This window comes from Fukomys damarensis, unplaced genomic scaffold, assembly GCF_012274545.1.
Source record: "Fukomys damarensis isolate Sample0158 unplaced genomic scaffold, DMR_v1.0_HiC HiC_scaffold_20, whole genome shotgun sequence".
NCBI lineage: Eukaryota > Metazoa > Chordata > Mammalia > Rodentia > Bathyergidae > Fukomys > Fukomys damarensis.
Genome location: NW_022900932.1, coordinates 28,170,833 through 28,196,136, shown reverse-complemented (window position 1 = coordinate 28,196,136; position 25,304 = coordinate 28,170,833). Strand labels below are relative to the sequence as shown.

At 40.7% G+C, this 25,304-nt stretch overlaps 1 protein-coding gene across 10 annotated transcripts in view; it reads right to left on the bottom strand.

Annotated features, from left to right (window-relative positions):
- Rhobtb1 (Rho related BTB domain containing 1) overlaps nucleotides 1–25,304 on the bottom strand; it is a 120,977-nt gene that overhangs the window by 18,838 nt on the left and 76,835 nt on the right. For all 10 annotated transcript variants that reach the window (XM_010645680.3, XM_010645666.3, XM_010602893.3 and 7 more), the window contains 5 exons: nucleotides 24,226–24,427; nucleotides 23,655–23,758; nucleotides 6,245–6,430; nucleotides 2,633–3,606; nucleotides 612–730 (listed from right to left, as the gene is read on the bottom strand). In XM_010645680.3, the coding sequence (XP_010643982.1) occupies nucleotides 612–730; nucleotides 2,633–3,606; nucleotides 6,245–6,430; nucleotides 23,655–23,758; nucleotides 24,226–24,417 (1,575 nt within the window). In that variant the 5' untranslated portion in view covers nucleotides 24,418–24,427. The remainder of the gene's footprint in view (nucleotides 1–611; nucleotides 731–2,632; nucleotides 3,607–6,244; nucleotides 6,431–23,654; nucleotides 23,759–24,225; nucleotides 24,428–25,304) is intronic.

Here is a 25,304-nt window from a genome sequence, read left to right as displayed (position 1 = left end):
CTTTTCCTGTAACAGGAGCCAGCGAGGCAGCGAGCCCATAGGGTGGATTAGGTTCCTGATTCCAGCTTTGAGAACCTCCTTTTGAATGTCTGAGGACATGTGCTCTTGGCAAGCCAGTAGCAGGAGGAACAGAGGCACTGGGCCCCCAACTTTGGTGAGTCTAGCCAAAGGCTTTTCATTATTTTCTTCTCTACTTCCTCCAATCCTGTTATTAAAAAAATTTTTTTTTTTTTTTATATTGAGACAGAGTTTCGCCAACTCTCTGAGTTGCCTGGGATGGGCTCAAACTTGAGATTCTCCTGCCTCAGCCTCTCATCTTGTACTTGATTCTGATTGTACTTGGCCTGGCAACATCTGTTAAAAAGTCTGGCCGGTTAATAAAAGGCATGAAGATGAAAGGCTACGCTTTGTGGAAGGCAGCCAGGGGCTCACATTTTAGTGATTCATCATTAATAGCTCCTCATCACTATAGTTACCTAAAACCCTAACGCAGCCTACTCATGGAAGGAGTTAAGGAACTGACATCATCTGGCTAATGAAACACTTGACATAAATGCACATGCTAATGTGCATGCATACAGATGCCACCAGGCTCTCAGGAAGGCACTTACCTCACTGTTGGTGCTCTCCACAAACGACCCCCCAAACATGGCAGCCATCCACTCACAGCTACAGAGCAGCAGCGGCTTGTGCGCACTGATGGCTCCATCATCCAAAGTAAATGTCACATCTGCCAAAGGATGGAGGGGACACCACTGTGAGCCAGCTCCGCAGAGAGCTCACACAGGCTTCTCTTCCACCCGCCTCCATCACCTCGTCTCTTTCTCTTCCACAGCTACTTTTATTTTTAGGTCAACCTCTGCCTTTGGCAAACCTTATTCCCACAGTAAGGAGCAAACATTTAAATTACACGTAAAGTTACAACACACATTCTCTGAACCAGAAAGTAACAGAAAGGAGAGGAATATTTTTCCTCCAAATATATACAACAATGGAGAGAGTACTACAGGTGAGTTTCCTCTATCTGAAATGTCCGGGACCAGAAAATTTTTAATTTTAGATTCCTTTAGATTTTGGAATATCTGCATATACATAACAAATAGCTTGGCAATGGGACCCAAATTTAAATATGAAATTCATTTATGTTTCATATATACCGTGTACCCATAGCCTGAAGACAATTTTATACAGTGTTTTTAGTGCTCCTACATTTTTCCTGCAAACTGTCATATGAGGCAGGTATGAAATTTTCCACTTGTTGGCATTTAGGAAGTTTTGGATTTTAGATTTTAGATTTTTGGATGAGAGATGCTCAACTTGTATAAACATCACTCGGTTTTCCATGTTTATTTTAGCTGTGTATTTTTACATATTGGTGTAGACATTTTAAAGGGGTAATATAACCCTTATCATGAGTCTTCTGAAACTAAGAACATTCTCCTAAACAACTATACTATTATTATTATCCCCTGAAAAATTAAAAATAATTCCTAATAATACTAATATCATCTACTATGTAGATCGTATCAAAATTTCTCTAATTATTCCTAGATTGTATTTAATAGTTTTTTTAAAAGTGGATTCCATTGAGGTTCTCACCGCATACTTTGTTTTTTCTCTGTATTAAGAAGGGAATAATTTAATCAACTTTCACAAAGGTCCACTGTTCAGTTTGTACCATATGGTTTTCATTGCTTTTTCTATACCACAATGGCCAGTATTTGGTGCAAATTTTATTACTCAAAAGCCTTAGAGCTAATGAGCAGATTTACTTACTAAATTACTTAAACACTAAATGTGTTGTACCAAGGCAGGGATTATGATAGACAAAGACAAACAGAGGTAACCATGTAAACAGAAGCTAGGAAGTCAGCTTTCTACAATGCGGTACACACCCACCCACACCCAGAGGACAATTTTAGAACAAAAATAGTCCAAGACTGTAAGGCAGTACCAGCAAGGGTCAGTAGCCCAGACTGGATACGGTTACCAGTGTGCTTCAGCAGTGAGGACAGGTGCTGTGGGCAGCACATGGCATAGGTATCAAAGGCAAAGGAAGGGCAGGAAAACAACGGTATCAATGGGCAGGAGGGTAGAAAAGGAGAGGGGGGTCGATGCAGATGAGGCATCCCTCAAGGGAATGCAAGGGGCACCGAACCTGCCTCCAGGACTTCAGTGGTCTCAGGACCAGAGGTCACTCCTGAAGGGTCAATGGAGAATGGAATTGGTCAAGAGATGGATCCTGAAAGGGAACTGCAAACATCAAGTTGACTGGAGATAGTTGCAGGAACAGCTGGATCTACTCTGAGGAGCAGTGTGGTGCCACAGTGGTTTAGGGAACAGATTTCTGTGCCACAGAAGTTTGAGTCCAGGTTCTTACTCTATTTTGTACTTTCTGAGTTACCACGTGCAAAGTACTGAAGCTGTTTTCTGTTTCTCCACTTTCAAAATGGAGAGCATAACCCTAAGTCTGATAGAATTAAATAGGTTACTACTCATAGATTATAGAGATATATGGAAAAAAGCAGCACTTATAAAAGTTAGCTATGGCTATTCTTTATGCCCATGGTCAGCCTACACTTGATAAAACACCACCAAAGGTCTTGGTGGCTTCACCGCAGGCCCTGCTCACCTGAGAATGTCCCCTTGCTGAGACACTCTTTTATCCGATTGGCTTTCCTGACATGAAAGGCTTTTGTGATCTCCTGGTTCATAAAGGCTTCCTTGTTCATGATGTTCTCCACCATCATCCTCAAATCAAACATTTCTAGGACTTCTGCAATCTGAGCCAGGCCCATCAAATCTTTTTCCTTTTCGTCCAGTTGCCCCGTGTAAAGGAACTGGAGCAAGGTCCGGAAAGGGCCTGGCTGTACCGATGAGTCCATCCTGACCACAGTTACGGGCCCTGCTCGTTTTGAAATGGGATTGACCTGCATTTCCTTGTGCATGCCAATGAACCCCTTACTCCATCCTGACAGAGTCTGCATCTCGGGAACTGAACCCTCAGCTTCCAGCCCCGGAGTGTCCAAAGGGTTCTGGCCTGAGGATGTGCCCTGATCAGCCTGAGGTGTCCCACGGGGGTCGTCCTCCCCTTCCTCAGCTGGGTCAAGACTCAGCGTCTGCCCCTGGAACTCCCTGCTCTGCATCTCCTTTTCACAAACTGCTTCAGCCCAATTTAGGGATTCTTCACATTCCAGTAAGAAAAGGTCGTAAAATTTGGAAGAAGAGGTAGCAAGGTAAATTCGATGTGCAAAGATGTGCTCCTGGTCCTGGAGGATGAACAGGACATCGGCACACAAAGGATTGTCCAGTAAACAGGCAGCTTCGTTTGTCCCCATGGAAGGACACTCTGGAATTCTGATGACTGGTGGAGGGGCTTTTGGAGGTAGGAAAGGCGCCTGAAGCAAAGGTTTCTGGACTTTTTTTAAGTGGGACTTCCAGAACTGCAGGTGCCGGCGGGAAATCAGCGCTGCTCGGATTGCATTGTCAAATACATCCTTGATTCCAAACTGGTCAAACACACTTGTTTCATAGTACGGTATTCCAAGTTCTTTTGCAACCTCTCGGCCTTTTTCTGGGGGCAAAATATCACCTCTCTTTATGGGCCTGAAATAGAATATTTAAAGAAAAACACAATCAGCCTTATTTTTCAGGTAAAAATAATAACCAGTGCCTATCTAAGCACCTAATTGAATTAAGCATGTGAAATCCTGATAGGCATTTTTAATAAGGCTCCTGAAAAATCTATGACCAACTATAAGTCTTTCAAGTATAGAGAATTTATGACTGTAGAAAAAAATGCTTTCAGTAGTAACCACAGTAAGGAAAGTACTGGCATTTTAGTAGCTATTTGATTTTGGGCAAGTGACTTAACCTCTTAAAGACTTTGTTTTCCCATCTATGATCTGTGTCTTATTATTTATTATTAAAGACTTATTGAAAGGGTCATATGAGAATATGCTTAGCATGGTTCTTGGTCCACAGTGAGTGCTCCAAAAAATGTCATCCACCACCACCACCACCACCATCATTTTATGCTTTGTAACTTTAAAATACACCATTTACATTTTAATTTGAGCCTCAAAATAACTCTAGTATTTTTTTTTCATTTTGAGGAAACTGAGGCAGAAAGCTTGAAGGATTAGCTTAGGGTCACATTTTGCAAATTATTGACCTCTAATTAAACAATCTGAGCCTAGACTTTCCTCTTCTTAAATGATCTACAACTAATAGCTCATTCAGTCTCCTCTACTGGATTCATGAATCCTCGTTCACATCTACCCCTTATCTCTTCCTTTACTCCTGTCATTAGGCCCTCATCATCTTTTGCGTGGACTGCTCCATTAGCCTTCTAACTGGTATTTCTTTGTACTCTTCAATATAATCCCACAGCCCTTACTGCTACAAGAGAAGCCTTCAATAACACAAGTATGACTTGGCAGCAATGCTGTGTTAATTTCCTTGAAGTCCATAAAGTTCATGGAATAGTCTACACCCTTGAGTCTGCACCCAAAGCCCATCTGCACTCTAATCTAACCAGGGAGACCAACGTAACAGTCCGATGTTGTGGTTATGGTGTCACTGTGGCTAAGGAACCGAGAAATTCCAGAAACAGATGAGCTGCAACTTCTTAGGACAAATCTTCAAAAACACATGCTCAGTTCTGAGATATTCTTAGGGACTGATCTTCTAAATAAACTTTTGGCCTCCAACACCGAAGGTAATATGTGTGACAGATACTGGGCTCGGGAGGAAAAAGATGACAATGGACAGAACTGGCATTTGAAGACCCGGATGGAAAAGAGATGTTGGGCATAGGGTATTGGCAGAGGTATGAGGGAAAAGTGCAGGGAAGAAAGTTTAATTTCAAGGTTTGCTTCTCCTGACTTCGTGTGTTCCTTGTCTCCAGGGCTGACCTGATCTTTGGTAAATGATAAAACTCACCACAGCTTAACTCAAAACATCCTCTCTGCATAAAATCTCAGAGTTGCTCTACAGTATAGACTGTTCCCTCTGCTGTCCCTACAGGTCTGCATTCCTCCTCCAGTCGTCCAGAGACCCAGGTGGCTCTTTAATATTCAATGTCTGGGCCATGCATTTAAGAATAAAGAGACTATGAATACTGGACACAGGATGTTCTCAGAAGTTTTACCAAAAATATACTTAAGCGCATCAGAATATCCAAAATATCCAAAGAAACCACTATTGTTTTCCACCACAAGCATAAAGTTGTGTCCATGCATAGTTTGGTTACAAGCCTATTATTAAGCAAACATCAAAACAAGGCATTAATGTCAAAGTTTTTTGAAAACCTGTGCTCTGCAGCCAAAACGCATTAATGTGAAAAAGATATAACATTGTTTAGTACAAAGGGAATTTGAAGGAACATAGATTTTTTAAAAAAATTATTTTTCTTCTTTTTTGTTTGGTACTGGGGATCAAACTTGGGTCCTTGCGCTTACAAGGCAGGCAGTGGAACCACTGAGCTAAATCCTCGGCCCTTATTTTTCTTTTTCAAGCTGGTGAGCACATTTTATATACAGTAAAGCAAATCCTGCTTCATGTGTTGTTTTTTTCATTGAGTTTATTGGTACTCACGTGGTTTTGAAAATTGTGTGACACTTTAGAAATATAAGATATTTAAAAGTAATGTTTGCTTTTTTTTGTAACTTGAGGTCCAGCGATTTTTAAAAACTGGACATTTAAAAGTAATGTTTGCTTTTTTGCAACTGGAGGTCCAAATAATTTTTTAAAACTGGACACTGTCATCTTTGGAATGAAATACTCTGAAGAGGTTGAGCTGAGGAGTACGAGGGTTGAAAACACTTGGAAGTACATGTTTTTAGGAATCTGATATTCCCTGGTTCCAAGAATTGTGGCTTGTTACTCTAGGCATCATTTAACTTTAGCAAAAACCATAATTTCAAGGACATTATTATGGACAGCTAATATTTCATACAGTATTTACACATCTGAAAGCACTTCTACGTGCACCATTTCATACTTGGAGAATTCACATCAACCCCTGGCCAACGATTTTACAAAAATGGCTTCTGTCATGGAGACAATGGTGAGGGGGAAGAGGTCGGGGCATACCCCCACACGATTAAGGGGCCGACCTAAAGCATATGTCAATTGATGGGGTCCCAGAATCGCTGAAGAGCAGAAAGGCAGGCTGCAGAGACACCTGCTACCTCTAATTCTTCATTTGGCTGGGAAGCAAAACACTGAGTCCTTGGCTTACCTTGCTAATGGGCGTCTGGCTCGATTAACAGCCTCCAGATCGGCATAGCGAAGATCGAGCTGGCAGCCAACTAGGACAACAGGTGTGCGAGGGCAAAAGTGCTTGATTTCTTGATACCACATGGTTTTCACATGATTTAGGGAGTTGGGATTAGCGATCGAAAAACAGAGAACCACAACATCTGACCTAAAAAGAAACCACAACAGAAGCTTCTATTGGCTTTTAACATTTTTTTCTTTTACTATCATGATCCCTTCTCTCCCCACTTCACCTAATGTCTTATAATGTGACAGCTTTAAAGAAAATTGCTAAGACACATCTCTGAGGCATGCGAACAGCCTGCTAAGCCCCCACATTCCAGCACCGACACAGCCTAACCATCCATTTCCACGTCACACTGCAGAATGCTTATGCACCAAAAGTTTCCGATGGAGTCATTTTCCAGGAGAGATGGTTATCCAAATTTAATTCGGTCCCAGAACTGCAACATGCTGAACTATTTCTATTCATAAGAAATAGTTTCTGGATAAACAAAAAAACAATAAAAACTACCTTTTATCAGTTTAAACGTAAAGGTGATGATGATTTAACTCAATGCGATAAAGTGAACAATTTAAACACTGCTGAAAATGTAACAAGTATTTGCTGCACAAGGTCAGCAAATACACAGAAGGATTTCTGCCCTTCTCACTTAGGCACACATGTAGGCAGCATAATTACTTTTCTGCTTCTCCAAAGAAACGTCGTGAATTTGCAGGAATTTTGACTTTTACTAGGTATAAGGCAAAAAGGTAGTGTTTAATGTATAACTAGGTAAGAATTAGATGGAGGGCTATTATGATGAGAAAATATTGGAAGCAAAATTTTCAAGTGTTATATATGATATGTAGCAGATATATGGAAAAAAGAAAAATTGCTTTATAGTCAATTTTTACATCAGAATCTTTTATTTTTACATAATAACTTACCATTTTAGAAGTCAAAGAACTGTTTTACAAAACAGTTGCTCAAATATGGTGTTTGACGGAGAGTTGCTAAGTAGAAATTATCAACCATCATTTAGGTTAAAATATGCTGAGTGATGACTTTCAAAACAGTGAAGCAAAAGAATATAAAAAAAGGTATAGTTATGAACAAGGATTCAAGATTATCTTGTAGCTAAGTTTAGAAATAAAATTATAATTTAATTAGATACTAATTTATTGTTTTTATTGTTTATGTAATGAGAAGGATCAAATCGATGGATCAAAACACTTTCTTTTTAAATCATTAATGAGCTTTCCCCCCTACATATCAATGAAGACAAACAAATATATGCAGGCAACCATAAAATTTCTAAAAATAATTATTTGCAATGCAGAAAACTGCAGGGTGCTTACATTAATGTAATTTACAAGTTGAGTCTTTAAATTTATATCCAAGAAAAATTGCACTAGACCTCATCAAAGAGAGGGGAAAGTCTTGAGTTAAAATATTTCTGAATTATAAAAGAAAGCCTAGGTCTCAAAGTTGATGAATGTATTGGTCTGCTGGTTAGAATCGTTTTGAAATAAAGATATTATCAAATATTCTTGGATGCTGGAATAATATGTGTAAAAATATGCATAAACATATAAATGAAAGGGAAGCATGTCTTGTCTTTGGGATTCTGATTTACTTAGCTTTGGAATATTCTGTACTCAGTCTTACTTCCAATCAGCATAAATAATAGCACCCAGTAAAGCCAAGAATGGTTTAAATTTTATATTTTTTACAGGCCAAGTTTTCTATTATTTATAATCCTATCTATGTCAGGTATCTGATGAAGCTTTGCTATATACTTCATCCTGATTATAAAACAAAGCTACCATGAATTTGGCACAGTGAGAATAATATCACAATATGTGAGATTCAATACTACAAAGAATTTGGGAAATTCAGTGCCTAAACGTGGAATACTGTGTATTTGTAATTGGTGCCTTCTATTTCCATTATTAAGGCACATGTCCGTAAAGAAAATCATTCTCAGAACTTAATTTATATGACAGACATGTACCTAGATGTCAGTTCTGTGATCTAATTTTATGATACAGCATGTGAGGTTTTGAAATTGGATAGCGCTAGCTTGGTTGCCATGGTTACCACAATACCACTCATGCCATTGAACACACAGGAGTTACCATTCAGATAACCTGTAAACAAGTACAGACAGGACCTTGGGGGTTGGAAAAAATGAAATCTTGTGATGATAGCACCATAAGGCCATCACACAATACAGGTCTGGAGGTCCCAACTTCTAACTATGTCACATCAGTATCTAAATGTATGAAATGCTGTGGGAAAGCTGGAAAAATAGTTAAATGCTCTGTACATATTTTGCTCCAAAACAATTATAATTAAGGAAAAGAGGCTGGTTCTGAGAACAATACTGCCTCTAAGGCTAAAATAACTCATTGAGTCAAAATTCAATATGGATCTTGGAACACATTTTTCTTTTTTCCTTTGTATTCTCATTCAGTTGCTATGAGACTCTGTCCCCATTATTTTATACTGAAATCAGTTAAAAATCACATTTTAACTACCAACTTGCCTAAATATCTTTTGTCTAACTTGTGTTGATCTAAATGCAAGTGCAAATTAAGAAAATGATACACACATTTTTTTTCTTACGATCTACCATGTAAATGAAATATCCTAAACCTAATTCCAACATAAAGGCAGAGCATCTGTGAACATGATGGTATATAGGAAGATGCTGCTTTGACCCATTCCTTCTACCCAATTCTTTCCTAATTTGTATCCTCTGTGATATATTCACCTGTACAATCAAACAATTATTTTGAGAATGCTATTTATTCCCTCTATATTTTGAGCCATTTTCTATCTAGTTAAAGAAGGCACAAGACCTGTAGCTAATAATATCTCCAGTTTAGGCAGAATTCCAAGGAACTAGAGATTTTAAATAACTTTTAATGAAAACATTCATCCCCGTGTGGAGAGTGTTCAATGTCCGACAAAAGCTTGTGTTTAAAAATGCCATTCCTATGAAAGATAAAAGGAAAAGAGCAAGTTCTAGTATTTCTATTTTCAGGGCTTTGTTACATTTTTTAAAATTTTGAAGAGTAACTTTAAAAATAATTGGGGAGTATGATGAGGACATTTTCACACATTAGACAGTTGGGGTAGTCTAGCAATGACCTCAGAAGTCATATGTCTGCTGTAAAAAGAATCTACGTGAAATCCTGCAGCTATTTGGAGTAGAAGGCACAAGAATTTGAGAATGAGGAAGCAAAGAATAGAGTGGACAAGACTCCAAATCCAGGACCTGAATTCTGACAGGGGATAGAAAGAGGTTTAGAATGTTTATATAATTAATTTTTATTTTTAAAATTTATGACCGGGCTAAATGGCTTTATTAGAGAAAGCCAGAACCACAAAACACTTCAGGGTATATGGTCCCAGTTGCCTATGGAATGTTTATTTTTTTTAAAGAAAATTATGATTTCTGGTCTCTAAGAGGAAAACAGCAATATAAAAGTTTCATGTGAGTACTAACACATCAAATAATGCCCATGAAATAATATTTTGACTAGTTAAATGTCCAAAACAAATTGACATGGTGGAAGATTTGGAAATCTCCAATTTCACAGGGGACTAGGAAGGGGTCACAAAGAGACCAAGTCATCCAAAAATACTTGAGCCGATAAAGCCAACCTCAGTTGCATCAGCTTTTCTTCAGCTATTAAACAAACCAAAGAGCGTATTTTTCCAGTCATCCTTTAAGGGCAACACTGGCCAAAGACAGCATGTGAAAGACTGGCAAAGACACTGCGATAACATAAGCAGTGCATGCAAAGTTAGGGCCAGTCGTTGTCGGAGGATTAAAGTAAAAAAATGCAGAGAAGGGCATCTTACCCGCATATACTGGCTCCAATCAGACTCTAAGCAGCAAATACCACTCATGTGCTCACAGCCTGTCTTTACAATATCTACATCCAAATAGCGAATTTGTGGGAAAAGACTGGAAAAGTAACCAGAAGCTAAACTACTTCTCCAGTCTATAACACCAAATTCATTCTTTGAAGAAATGGTTGAAAAGAGGTGAAAGAGTTCCTAAGGCAATTTTACTATGAATGGATTTTTAGAGTTATTTCCTATCACAGAATGTTCTTTTCTGGTCTCATTTTACTTTTTAGTTTGTCTTCCCTTTCTACTTTGCTACTATTGTCCAGTGGAGGAGCTGCTGGCCTTGGGGTTCTCTTATCTGGTTAAGGGGAAAAAAATTCCTAAATCAGCCTTTAAGAGAGCGGTCAGGCCAATCTGACGGCAACGCAGTGGCTGGTAGAGTCCACCCAGTCTTCCAGGAAGCAGTGAGTGGAAAAGCCCTGTACCATCTTCCACTCTGCTCAGTTCTGCGCGGGTCTCTTGTTGCACTGACACTTGGTGAACAAGAAAAAGCTAACAATTACACTTACCTAAGTTCTGCATGGATGTACTTACTTTTTAATGTATATTTATACTTTTCAGCCTTACATTTTATGGCAAGATACCATCTCTTTTATGCCACTATTGCCTACTTTCCTTGGATTTTTTTTAAGGAGAGACACATACATCCTTTTTATTGGTAGAGATCATGCTCACATTTTAATGGGCTTCTTTTCCTTGTCCGTGTATGTTAAATCCCCCTCTGACAAAGATTCAAGAAGTCCCAACTTTCACCACCAGCGTTTCAAGTTTCCATTTTCCCGCTGATCACTGAGGTAGGCTCTTTCAAGAAACATTTTAAAACCATTCATGTCGACAACACACCTCTCATGCACACAGTCTGACAGGGCTATGCAAACAGACACATCAGAACAGCACAAAACAGCTGGGAGCATGGCAGAGGAAAGAAATGTGTAACACGTGGCTGAGGGAGCAGCCCAGTGTGTATGAGATGCGGGGGAGTTGTCAGTGACGGTGCACACAACCGCTTGGAGACGAATGGCTGTGTCAGCTCACACTAATGGAGGATGGAAAGGCCTGCAGGGCAGCGCTTGGCGGGAGCTCTGAGAAGAGCAGGGCTGAACCATGCAGTGCCCCGGATGTGAGCGGAGAAATCAAGTCAATACTTTACCAACAGTAGTGAGGCTTCTTAAGTACAGATGTTATGTGGGGAAAACTGTCAAAACGCCCTGAAATATATCCAGATTTGGGAGTGATTAGCATGCACAACTGTTTCTTCATTTTTAGTAGGAAGCAACATTTTAAACCAATCTTCCCCCACCCGCTGAAAATGGGACCGAAGCAACGCACATTCTTAAGTGCAGATAAGCTGAGGCAACATCACACCAATGCCACCAAATCCAAAGACACACAGTACTTGAGAGTCTTAAAACTGGTTGATCCTGCCATCATGGTACAAATCCCACAGGGGTCACGGTCCTACCAAGAGAGCTGTGGGTTATTCTCCAATGGCAGCAGGAAAAAAGTTTCTCATTTGCAGTCCTATTTTCCTCACTCGTCAAACTATGTTCCCTTAGCGTTCTTGTGAAATTAGGTAAAGCACAACTGATTTTTTAAAGAAATAGTTAGAATAATCTCATTTAACTCCTAGCCAATGAACACAGGACATATTGACAGAAAGAAGGTTTGATTCAGAACAGGGAGTGAAACTGCAGTCATAAATTCTTTCCCAACTCTACCTTCTGTTCTCATTCCTCTTTGGCTTTCCCCGAAGCTAGATGACCTGGGAACTTTCTTCCTCTGTGTTCAGTGTTTTCTCTGGAGGGCAAGACTCCAGACAGAAGAAACCTCCCTGTCAGCTAACAGACCAGCTGGAAGGCCTCTAGGATTAACCTTACTGAATCTTTTAAGATGAAACTGTCAACCAGCAAGATCATCCTACCACAAAAAAGAGACTTCTGCCCAGGCCTCTTAGTAATCCTCTTTGAATCGGTAGAGTTACCAGGACTTGTCCAAGTCCCCAATCATCTATTCCAGAAATAGTAACTGATAACCTACTGCATACCAGCCACTCTTCTAGCCAACTGGGGCAAAGCATCAGTAAAAGACAACAACTGCGTCCTTGTCATGCTTATCCACGTCACGCCTACATTTCAATGCAGGGCAGGCATAACAATTGAGAGAAATACATAAAATAGATAGTATGCTGGGTAGCAATAAGTGCCAACCAGAAAAATAAGGCAGAGAAAGGGGACAGAAACACGGGGGAGCAGAGAAGCTATTGTTGAAGATGAGATGGCAAGGGAGGGCATTACTGAGAAGAAGAAGGAAGAGCTAACGTGGCCTTTTCTGAGGAAGTTACACCACTGAGGAGGAAGTAGCTAGTACAAGGGCCCTGAGTCAGGAGGATGCCTGGGATGCTTCCCTCAGGAAACACTCTAGTGGAGCTGAGTAATGAGAAGGAAAGCAACAGGAACAGAATTTACAGAGAGGCAATGTTGGGCTGAAGTAGGGAGGGTCTCGTGGATGTGTAGATTTTACTTTGACTGAGCTGGTACACTACTGGAAATTTTTGAGTAGAATGATATGCTGTCGCGTATATTTGAACAGATTATGCTACCATTATGATGAGAACTGATTGAACTAGTAAGGGGGATAGTGAGAGGTCAGGAAGGTAAAGGCAGAAAGGAGTCGGAGATCAACCAAGAGGCAATACCCCAAGAGGGTTGATGGCAGCCTTGATTGGCCTGAGGGGGGCACAGGACAGGCGGTAGGTGGCCACCTTCTGTATACAGGCTAAAGCGACAGCCAGCAAGGTTTGCTGGAGAATGGGACACAGGACAAGAGCAAGGGGAATCAAGAGGACCTGAGACTTCTGGGCTGGGAGCTTCTTTCCTCCTTGTTCCTAGAACGGACACCTTTTAATTCAGCATTTAAAATACTAAATTGTAATAATTTATGTTGCTATCATCCCCATTGTATTAGAAGTTCATTTTCAGAAATTGTGACCTATTTCTATTGGTTTCTCTCTCCAAGTGCACAAAACACAGTGTTTGTACCAAAAGAGGCCCTCAATTAATGCTCATTACATAGAAAAGCTTCATGGATATTGAAGGGTAACAGCTGCAGATACAAATATGTGTGTAGATTTAAGGTCTAAAAGAATACATTGAGGCTTCAAGGCAGTCAGGATCAGTTGGAGTTTTAGTGAAGAATGAAAATAGAATGTGAGCCAGGACACTTCTTCAGACTATTATTGCTGAAAGATTTCCACATAATGGCTCTGGTAGATAGCAAAGGTTAACTTGTAATTTTTTTTTTTTTTTACAAATTATTTGAATTTCTCTAAAAAAATACATTTAATACTCCATCTAATTGGATACTTTCCTAACACCAGAATAACAATGGATTCATGATTTCTTCCAGGAATTAGATTAACTCCAGAAGCAGAGGAGATGTAAAGAAATAGGTTACTTTTAGGGTTAATTCATTAGTGTTAAGGCTTAAGGAAGCCCTCTATGTCATACACCATCTTGCTTGTTATAAACCATGCACATAAAACAGAAGTCCCTAAAAGACAGCCTAGATGGTAAACTTAACAAGGATTTCACTAATCTGCTTTATCTTTCTGCAACTCAGAACTCTGTCATTGTGACTATAGTCTTTGATCGGAGACAGAATTGTCCCTGGGGAGGAATGAGTGGTGGGATCATTTTAGAAACCTAATGAATGGGCAACATTAAGAGTTGCTGGCAAAATTATTGTTGAGACTGCCTAGGAAAAGTATCTCTGAAAGTGTTCTACAAAGTACCGAGTATTGTCAAACAAATATGATGGTGAATTCAAAAATCCACGAGAATGTGCCTGCATATTGCAGTTAATATGAGTGGCAGAATATCTCATCAAGAGGGTTTTTCCTTTTTTGGGGGGGTGGTCCTTTTATTTATTTATTTATTTATTTTGGATCTCACTAGGTACTCCAGACTGGTCTTGAACTCACTATGTAGCCCAGGTTGGCTTTGAACTCACTGTTTCCCCTGCCTCAGCCTCCTGAGTGCTGGGATTATAGCCATGTGCCACCAAGCCTGGCTTGCCTTTTGCATTTGGCTTCTCAGCTGTGCCCTTTACTGGAATGCAGCTGTTGAAATACCGATGATAGAATTATCTTCCGGAGACTGCAGAAGTATTCAACAGGTTTTCTCCTTTTACTATCTAATTTAAGAGGGAAGAACAGGTGAACTGCAATGTACTTCTTCATCAGAAGATTCCAGTACAGAAACAGCAGAAACTAATGTTCTTTCTCTGTCCTCTCTTCTCTTCTCCTCTCATCTTTCCTCTCCTCCTCTCCCCTCCTCTTCCTCTTTTCCCTACTCCTTCTCCTCTTCTCCCCTGCCTTCCTTTCCTCCTCCTCCTCCCTTTCAGTGCCAAGGGAAAAACCCAGGCCCTTGAGAATGCAAGGCAAGTGTTCTATCACCGAGATGTACCCTCATCCTTTTATTCTTTCTTGGTGATTTTGAAACAGGATTTTGCTAAGTCTCCCAGGCTGGCCTAGAACTTATGATCCTCCTGCCTCAGCCTCCCAGTAGCTGGTATTGTAGACATTTGCCACTGTGCCTGCTTGTTTTATCTTTTCTCATAGTGAAAATTCAACACACTTAGTTAAATTTGACCTAATTTGTCTAATTTGCAGTAATTATATGGAAAAAAAGTAAAAGGAAGGCAAACAAAAGACACTCATGCGTTGAACAACGAATGTGTTCCTTTTTTTCTCAGTGGCCTCATTATTCATTCTTGTGGCCTCTCTGGGGACCCTAAGTGCTCCTGGCTGAGCCCCAAGGGACTCTCTTTCGCAGCACATGACCAGTATTCTGACAGCAGCCAGAGTGAGCCCTGCTGCCATCTAGTTTAGCACTCCTGCTTTCCAAGGAAGGCTTCATCCTGGGGACAGCGCTGGGCTAGGCACAGGGATCGCAGCTCTGCTGATGTTGTTTCATCTGGCCACAGTACATGATGTTCTATTTCAGAGTGGGAAGCACAGTATGGGAAGGGAGGCTGAGGGAGGCACAGAGCAGAATTACAGACAAGCCCATGTCATCTGTCAGGTGGCTGGGATCCACTGAAATCTTGTGCTTGATACTTTAGCACAGAACCCATATATTTCTCCCACAGAATTAATTTATTGCATTATCTAGATACATTTAGTCTAACCTATTTTTGTTGGTTTGGGGTAAGCATATAATACTATAATCCACTTTCAGTTGTTCTCTGGGGCAAGTAGAGTGAAATAGATTCTGGGATTGAATTTAGGGATTCATACATCATACATACACATACATGTTAGGCATGTGCTCTTCTGCCTAAAAAACGATTCTTAGAAAGTTCTTGGGAAAGCTATTCAGAGAAGAAACAACCTATACTCAGAAAAGCATTGTTATTAATACAAGTAATTCTGTGCTTAAGATTACTCATTCATGGGTCTGGGGATTTAGCTTAGTGATGCTGCGCCTGCTTGGTAAGCACAAAGTCCTGAGTTTAATTCCTGGTACGGGGGTGGGGGAGAATACTCATTCAAACTAAGCATGACAAAGAAACTGCAGATAAAGAAAAAAATCTCGGGTGAAAAAGGTGGTTTTGAGGACTGTCCGAGTGTATCTGTCTTTTTTTTTTCTGCTGGCCTCAAGGCTCATTTTTCCATTTGCTAGTTCATTAAAGAGGAGCCAAACCCCAATGGTTTACCACCTTCCCTTATTGGTTGGTACAGTATTTGTTAGTCTACTATACAAGCGTATCTATAAAATTCAATCTAGCAAAAATAATTTGGAGTATAAGAATATTTCCTTGTGGATACCTTAGAAGATCTTGGGGTATATGATCTTGGCTGATTAACAGATTCGTTCAATAAATATTTTAAAGCTCTTACCATATACCTAGCACAGGGTCTGGGGATATAGAGTAGGAAGACAAAATCTCTGTCCTAAAGATACCAGGAATAACAGAATAAAGGAAGGGGGAGGACACGAAAAAGGCAATTTTAACACAATGCAAGATTTGTCAAGGTATTCTGTGGAAGCTTAAAGAACAGACTTCTGTGTTCTGAAGGTGACAGGGAGGATAAGAAGAGTACCTCAAGGACTCCTGGGAGCTCAGGACACTTGTTATTATTAATCGTAGTTTGCTGGCTTAAAAATAGGTGGGCAGGGACATAATTTTGAGGTGGACATAATTCATGTTTGTGGGCTTCGAGGCTTCAGAGGATACAATTTTGTTGTTTTGCTGTGTCTGGAGCAAGAGATAAGGCTGGGAAGGGAGGCTGGGACCCAATCCAGAGCGACAAGCAGAGGTGGAGTCTCACATCCACAGTGTAGCTACCATCTCAAGTATCATTCAACTGTGTATCCAATTCCCAGCCAGGGTGGCTGGACACAAAGTGAAGGCCATTAGCACACTCCAGAGGTTACCGTGACATTCTGTAGTTCCTGATCAAACCATCTGTGAAAGACAAAACTGTCACTGTTTGATAGAGTAATGGAAAACTTTCACAGGACTTGGTATTCTCTCTTTGGGTACCATGGGGTACCTGGGGAAACCACTCTTCTTAGAGAAAGATACAAACACAATGACAGCCAAGGAAACAGGCCATGTGATCAGAGCATGACCCACTGAGCGGAGGCTCTGTCTCTGGGAGAAGGGAAGTGGCATGATTTTTTGTGACAATTTGATAATGCCACATCGTAGCTTCGAGATTCTACAAATATCCCATTTCCTGTTTTCATGTTTCTCCTTTCTCTCCCACCTGGTGCTAAGGATTGAACTTATGCTAGGCCAGTGCTACACTGAGCTACAGCCCCAGACCTCCATTTCAACTATTAAAAATCTGGTTCCATTTTCCCCTAAATTCACATTGCTAATTTCTGTTTTCAATGAGAATTAAAGTTCCATAGGCATTTAAAACATATGTAATATTCTATAAAAGCTTGTTCTCATATATGACAGATTACACTCCATTGATACTTCTCTTATAAATTTTATCATGGTATCACTGAAGTACATGAAACTTTGTATATTAGTTTTGGCATACGTTTTCTCCCTGAAACCATCATCACAATGGAGAAAAACAGTTCCATCATCCCCCCAAGTTTCCTTATGTGCCTTGGCAATCCACCATTCTCCTCCCCAATCTTTCTCTGGGCAGCTGGTGACCTACCTTCTGTCCCAATAGAGTAGACTGCTTTTTCCAGGATTTTACAGAAATGAAATCACACAGTCTGTACTCTGTTTTGCTTACTGTCCCTCGATCAAAATCTCTCATGCTCACGTTCAGGGGCGTCTCCCTTTTGGCAGCAGTTTGGAAAAGAACATTGTGATGACTCTGTGGCAGTATTCACCCAAGTGTGGCTTGAGAACTGGCTGCTTCATACTCAGCCAGTTACTGGTTAGAACTGGCTAATTTATTTCTTCCCAGAACTCTTATCTCAGAAGATCTGCAATGCTGAGATGTACTCAAGTTTGAGAACTAATAATTTTAGTATAATCTTCTAGGGAATCACTTCCTGTCTCTTCTTAAGTGTTCAGACTTTTTTCTATAACCCGAGCAAGCTTTGAGTTCTTATGTTACAGTAGCACCCAGGACTGAATGCCTGTAAGATACAAGCTGTAATAATTTCCCTAGATTCCTGGTACTAACAAGTGTGGTGTGCATGACTTTTCCATTAGGTATGTGCATTGCTCACTTTCTTTCCTTTGCTTCTCTGGTCTCCGTGTATAAAGCCCACCACCTGGACCAGGGCTATTGTGAAGGGAGTGACATTACTATCTCAGGTACAAAATGCAAGGAGATACCAAAAATTTAATAATCCACACCAATAATATTTTTAAAACATCAAAATGAAGACAAAACAATAGAATGAAGAAAACAGTAATATTTTAAATATAGCCAGGATCAGTAACGGTGTCATTACTGAGCCTGAGGCAAAAGTGAAATGACAGTCATAATAATCCTGTCTTTTGAAAATTATTATTAGCTGGGAATGGTGGGATATGCCTGTAATCCTAGTACTCTGGGAGGCTAACGCAGGAGGATGGCATGTTTGAGCCCAGCCTGGGCAACTTAATGACTTAGCAAGATCTCGTCTTTAAATGAAAAAATAAAAAAAGGACTACAGTTGTGGCTCCTGACCTCCATTTTCAACTATTAAGAATCCTGAGTACTCCCCTCCCCACTGCTATTACTCACATTTTAAGGCCAACGTGAGACCCACTGGCCTTGACTAGTTCGGACCTTGGTCCACCTCCACATAATATATTTCATGGCGCAACAGTCTGTTCGTTATCCTGAAATTATTACAACTTCACTTCTTGCCCAGCATTTTAAGAGCTAACTGAAGTCTATCTAGATACATTCACTGTGTCTACTTTTCCCCTTATCATTAACCACAAACACAGGCAAAGACACAGTTACCCACAGTCTTTGAATTTTTTAAAAGGGCCTTAACTGACCATTCAAAGTGGGGTGTATTCAGGCTGTATCTGATTGCACCAGTCTTCAACATGAAACTTAACCCATCTTATCTAAACAGAAACATAGAAGCCACAGTTCTGATTAATGTTATCATTTAAAACACATACTGTACTTCTCATAGGAACTATCAACATTTGAGAAAGAATCAATGTGTACGAATAAACTATGCAATAAATGGATTCCAACAGAGCTGAAAATATGCCCAGAAAGTGTTGCAGATAAGTTCAAGTATAATGGTTCTGAACCTTTTAGTTAAAACATTTTGGGGGAAAAATGTCAAGTAAATTACCCAAGATTCCAATTCACTTACTGCTCCTGAAAGTGTAAGGACTCATGCTTAGTTAGCTCTTTACGACTGCATGCAAAGAAGTGCGTTATTTGTTGTGGATTAAAGAAATCTGGGAGAGTTTTGTTGGAGTTTCAGGTCTGGAAAGAAAGATGGTGAATGTTGGTTTTCAGTGTCCATGTAGGACAGTGTGAGACTCAAGACTGCACGAGATGGAAATTTCACGCAGTTTTGATGGCAACCCAGTGTGGCTATGAGTGAGTACAGGCTTTGGAGACAGACAGACCCAAGAGGAAGTTTTGCTCTGTTTTGTCGTGGCTGTCTGACCTTGGTCTTTTCTGTGTCTTTCTCCTTGATTGTGAAATAAGCCTACTTTGCAGGGTCATTTTGGGAATGACGCTGGACAGGATACAGAGTGGGCCGAGCACAGGCCTGGCTCATGAGTGCTTTGATTAAACTGAGCTGTTGTTATCACCACCATCAGCACTACTGGGTTTATTAAGTGTTGGAAGGGTATCTGACCCATACAGATAAAGGAAGGACATTCACAAATACAAGAGACAATAAAATGTAAGTATCAACACATGGCTGGCTGCCCAGAAGAGGTGCTGAAGGGCCCAGATGGTCTGCTGGAGGTAGAGCCCATCTACTCATCTTCCTTTTCTGAGGGGCCCAGTACCAAAGAAGGAACTTTTCATTCTTACAAACATTCCAGGGAAAACTCCAGTAGAATGATATCTCTTTAAGAAGAGGCTCTTTCCTTGCTAACAAAAAGCAGCTGATCAGTGTCATGGTTACTATGCACAGTTTTCTTCTTGACATTTCAAAAGACCCAGAAAAGAGCTTGAAAAAAGTTCATCCAAAAGTGGATGGAAAGTAGTTTGTGAGAGGAAAGGCTACAGAGAGTCGGGGTCATTCTCTGCATGGGAAGAGAGGGCCTGACCGGTGCCAGGTGTGTAAATGTGAGGACGCTGCTGCTACGCTGCTGCCTTTCATCTTCTTCCAACAGAAGGACTCTGATCAGCACTTTCTCTTAGCTGGATGGATGACTTCCCTTCCTGAAGGAAAGCGTCAAGCAGATCAGCTTCTCACATCTATTTCTAGCCTCTACACAACTGCTGAAGAGCAAACAGAAGCCAGCTTATTGGTAGGGGGTAGTTTTCAGTTGCACCCTATTTAAAATGAGGAGGAGGTGGCTTGGGACATTGGAAAGAATGGAAGCAGGAGTGAGGAGAGCTGAGAGTGAACCTGCTGCAGGGACTCACTGTTGGGTGAGTTACAGCAGAGGGAGGACTCGACTACTTACTCTCTCCCAGCACGGAGATCATCTTGGCCTCTTTGGGTTCCTGAATGGATTAAACTAACATTGGCAAAGCTTCTGATACATTGGCTGGCATACAGGAGGCCTTTGATAAAGTGAAGTTATTATCCTAGTTGGCTAAAAAATGGGTTAGACAGGGCCGGGGATTTAGCTCAGTGGTGCTGCCTCCTGCTTTGCAAGCACAAGGTCTCGAGTTCGATCCCCAGTACCACCCCCCAAAAAAAGGTTGGATAGCTGTTTGTAAGTCATGAAGTTGTTTTTAAGCAATGATATTCTGGTTAATGACACACTAGGAAAACTGCAAATTTAAATTGGCAAACTGTCTGCCACTGACACTGCCCTAAGTCCATGCTGAAAACTTGAGCTTGTCCATGCTAAAGAGGGTCTCAGGGCAACTTGTGATGTTCCTTTGGGCTAAGCAGCTCAGGAAACTGATGACAAGATCTGAGGTATCTTGGTTTGAGTCTAATTTCTCTCATTGTCACCCTAAGAATCTAATTAATCATTTAAAAAAAGGTTCTAACTACCTTGGAATATATTCGTCAGGCCTCAAAATTTATTCCTGTTACAAATCCTACTGGCTTGTAATTCACACCAATATAGTCAAAAAACAGGTTTGCAAACCAAACTGATTGTTAGAATTTATAATTATGATTTTTCTCCCTCACAGATGATATAAAGCAAAAAGTAGAAGTCATTAAGAAATTAAGCAGCTCTCTCACAGAAATGAAAAGAACTGGTCAAAGCTCTGTGCTCAATAAAAGAAACGGCTTCTGCTACCAGATTTTTCTATAAAGTGCAATTTTTTGGTGTTACTTCCATGTGGTATTACCTGGGTAGCTTTTATAGGAAGATGGTAAAGTCCAAGACAGAGTAGCTTTGGTTTTTGTTCTCTACTAGCAGTGAGGCCTGGTGGCAGGACGCCTGAAAGCTGCACAGAATCGGAATGGAAGAGGAAATACAAGACACAAACATACGCACCAAGGTGCGTACAGAGGGGAAGCTCGCCCTAAGATGGTAGTGTTTCCGGAAGCCCTTCAGTGTCCTGCGGAGACTCAGACTTGGCTTGGGGAGAACTTCCTGTTTCCACAAAAGGGGGAACAGGTTATCACTTATGAAACCAAACACTTCAGAAAAGGGAGCAGAACAATGCACTTTGAACTGATGGAGTCACAGGAAAGAGCAGCTTATTTTTGTTGGGAGTGAGCAAACACAGGCAGGACACCCTATAAAATGACTGCAGCTACGTCGGGGAGCCGGGTGAGGCTCAGAGTAGATCCACGAGGGCCACGGTGCTACTCAAGAAATCCTAGGCATGCATCTCACATGGAATGAGGTGGCATTTCTGTCACCACAGTGCACTTTTCACATTGTGGTCACATCAGAATTTGTGTTTCAAACGCATAAAGTTTAAGTGGCAAAACTAAAACCATTGAGCGGTTGAAGCATTCTAAACTGAAATATCTCAGTAAGTTTATCTTCAGGCTTATCTCGTGTGGCACCTTTTCAAAAGTGGGGTTACGAAAGGTCTTTTGAAATTTATTGCATCTATCTTTACTTTGCTTAAACACTTTAAAATCAAGCTTCCTTAAAACCACAGACATTACAAGTCTGACTGCACTGTACTTATAAGCAGGTTCATTTCTTCTTCTTCTTATTATTATTTTATCATTATTATTTGTGGTACTGGGGATTGAATCCTGGGCTTTTACCCTGAGTTACATCCCCAACCCTCTTTTTTAATTTTTCAATTTTGAGACAAAGTCTTGCTAAATTGCTAAATTGCTCAGGCTGGGCTGGCACTGGCGATTTTCCTGCCTTTGCTTTGCAGAGTGCTGGGATTACAGGTGTGTACCATTACACGTAAAGCAAGTGAACATAAATCAAAAATGAATTGGCAGGGGCAGGGATTTAGCTCAGTGGTTCTGCTGCCTGCTTGGCAAGCGCAAGGACCGGAGTTCAATCCCTAATACAAAGAAAAAAAAAAAGAATGGGCAACTAACTAACATATAATCAAGAATATCAAGAATATCACAAAAAGAAAGAAGGAAAATAATGCCCAGGAAGTCCAGGAAAGGAAAAGTATCCATGATGCTGGGTTTTAAGTTTAAAAGTCCTTATAACAAAGGGTACACTAAGTCCTGTTTTACCTCCACATGCCTCTTTCTGCACACCCTTGAACAAACTGGCCTGATTCGTAGTTTTTTGTTTTTTTTCCTTCAGTTTGTGAAGTATTTCCCAGGAGCAGGGCAAATGGTTTCAGCAATTTTATCAGGATTTTAGACTGCTGTGATAAATACCATTCAAAGTATGTTCTGAGAGCCACTGCTTAAAGAAACCGAGGAACTTTCCAAACTGAAATGCTTATCTCAAGGGCAAAGAGTAACTCATGTACTTGGAGTATCTAATCCAACCTTGTTTGATGTTAAAAAGGGACAATAAAGATATGATGCTCAAATTCTAAACTTAAATGTAATATGTTAATGTACAATTGGGGAATAAAAATCTCCATCATATTTGGATTTTAATAGCTATAACCCATTGACTGAGAGATATTTTGTTATGGTGACAAGAAGTTGCTACATTTTTTAAGGCACTCAGACTATGTCCCTATCTATGTTAGTGTCCTAGATTAATCTTCTCTTTACTGGAATTTTCTTTTTCTTTTTAATGAAAAATAGACATTAGTGTTTCAGTTCATTTTGGAAACATGCTTTGTGAAGGACTTCCAAGATATTTTCTTTTTCCTTTTTTTTTTTTTTTTTTTTTTTGGTACCGGGGATTGAACTTGGCTCCTTGCGCTTGCAAGGCAGGCCACCGAACCGCTGAGCTAAATCCCTGGCCCCCAAGATATTTTTCTTTTTAAAAGTGAGATTCAAATAAAAATAAGAGACTCTAGATAACACAAATCCTGAAGCATGTGAAGGCAGATTCTGCTAATATGTCAGGAAAAGACCAAAGAGACCTTCTTAAGTAGAGTGGCAACATGCTGAAATAAAGAGAAACAAGGAAGGTAAATGAAGTATCACTCAGGAAAACAGCAACAGAAGTGCCCCAAAGCTTTAGGGCAAGACGAATCCTCAGCTACTAAATGTCCCAGCCTAACTAGCACTGGTTGTTTTTTTACAAAGCGACTTCCTCAGAGACCAGGCAAATTGCTTTTCTTGACATCAGGAAACAATACCCTTCTCTTGTGCTGCTTTTTTTTTTTTTCCTTCTTCTTTTTCTTTTCTTAGAAACAGTGCAGAACATAACACTCAAGGCCACATTGTGGTTTTTTTTGTTGATTTGTGAGGCAGCTGCTAGTTCTGAAAAGGAAATTGTACTCAAGCGCGACTGTTCTGCATTAGTCTTGGTTTACCTGCCATATGCAAAACGCCTGTCTTTGTGATGATCCCCAAATGTATCCCAAAGCCTGAGAGAAACGCTCACTTCATCAACAACATCCCGGGATCGCTCCAAGACCTGTAGAGAGAGAACAAGCCATACTCACTGTTAGCTGGCGGCTCCCCAAGAAAGGAGGTGGGAGTCAACATCCCTCAGCGCCCCTCAACCCACTCGTGTGGTCTGAAGTTTCTTTACTCCACCCAGTGGGACTTAGGCCAAGTCCCAGTTCATTTCCTGGAACCATGTGACACAACCCCTTGTTCAGGACATCACAACCATACTTCCAAGTTTTCTCTCTGCTTCTTCCTCTTGTGGCACTAAAAAGGCTTGTTTTGTTTTGAATATGCAATTTTCCCACCCCCTCCTTCCTTTCTCTTTTTTTATTAGAATGTGTTTGTGATACATAACAAATACATTCATCATGGGGAATTATACACATACATATTGAATCTTGATTCTTTTTACCTTCCCTTCTCCTCCCCTCCCTACGGCTCCTCCCTTTCCCTCATCTCTTTCTCATCTCCACAAAGTTCTGCGCATTTTACCTCCTGGCAGACGCGGTACTGGTCAATCGCCCACACGGTTGGCACGTGTGTGGCCAGCAGCTGGTACTGGGTCAGTGTGGTATTGCAGGCTCGGGCACAGATCAGGCGTGTCTTCCCCACGGCGTTGTCACCCACAACCACACATTTGATGGTTTCAACGTTGGGTCTTTCGTAGTCCATGTCAGTGTCCATTTATAAAACTCTGCAAAAGAAGTGACACTGAGGCTTTACAGAGCAATGCAAGATGTGCGGGGTCCAGAACAGTTCTGCCTTTGTCCAGCCCCTTCCTTAGAGGCACGGAAGCAGAGGCAAGAAGTTTGGAAGTTGGTACTAAGCCTAAATAAAACTCAAGTTTTCTTTTTATATCTTACACAAGAACAAAAACATTAGACTGTTATTTTGACCTCAAACGGTTTATTCCGGTTAACATGTTATTTTCTCCTTGGTTTTCTCTAAACATGCCTACTGCAGATCCATCCAGACCCTGTCAGGACAGCTGCCACACAATGATAGCTCCCTAGCTACTTATGTTGGCCAGCTAGGGAGATGTAGGGTAATCTCCGTAACCGGGGCAGGTGCTGCCTTGGCACTACTGCTGTGCACCCACTGAAGTCTTCCAATTATCCAGCGTCTATTGTTGAGAAGCAGTTTTCTTCAAGTTCAAAAGTATTGCGGTGACTTCACAGAATCAAGAGCTTAGGCTGACTTTCTGACTTTAAGGTAGAGTAAATTCCAAGTTTGACTTCTGGTATATTAACCAAATTAACTTCATTCATTTTACTAATCAAATTAATAAAGGTGATCTTCTCGAGAGGGTGCGCTATAAAGCAAGATTTTAAAAAGATACCCTTCCCTCTGTATTTTCCACAAGAAAGCTGAAACATACGGTAAATCGGAGTTATTTCACTAGGAAGAGGAGCCACTCTGGAATCTCCCCAAAGCCACCAGGATAGTTGTTGAGTGAGAGGTCACAGGGCAGAGGAAGAGACACAGCTTCAGTAGTGGGCTCCCTGGGGACAGAACTCTGTACTCAGGCAGGAGCAGCCTCCTTGGGGGTACTGGCTGGATGGGAAACCAAC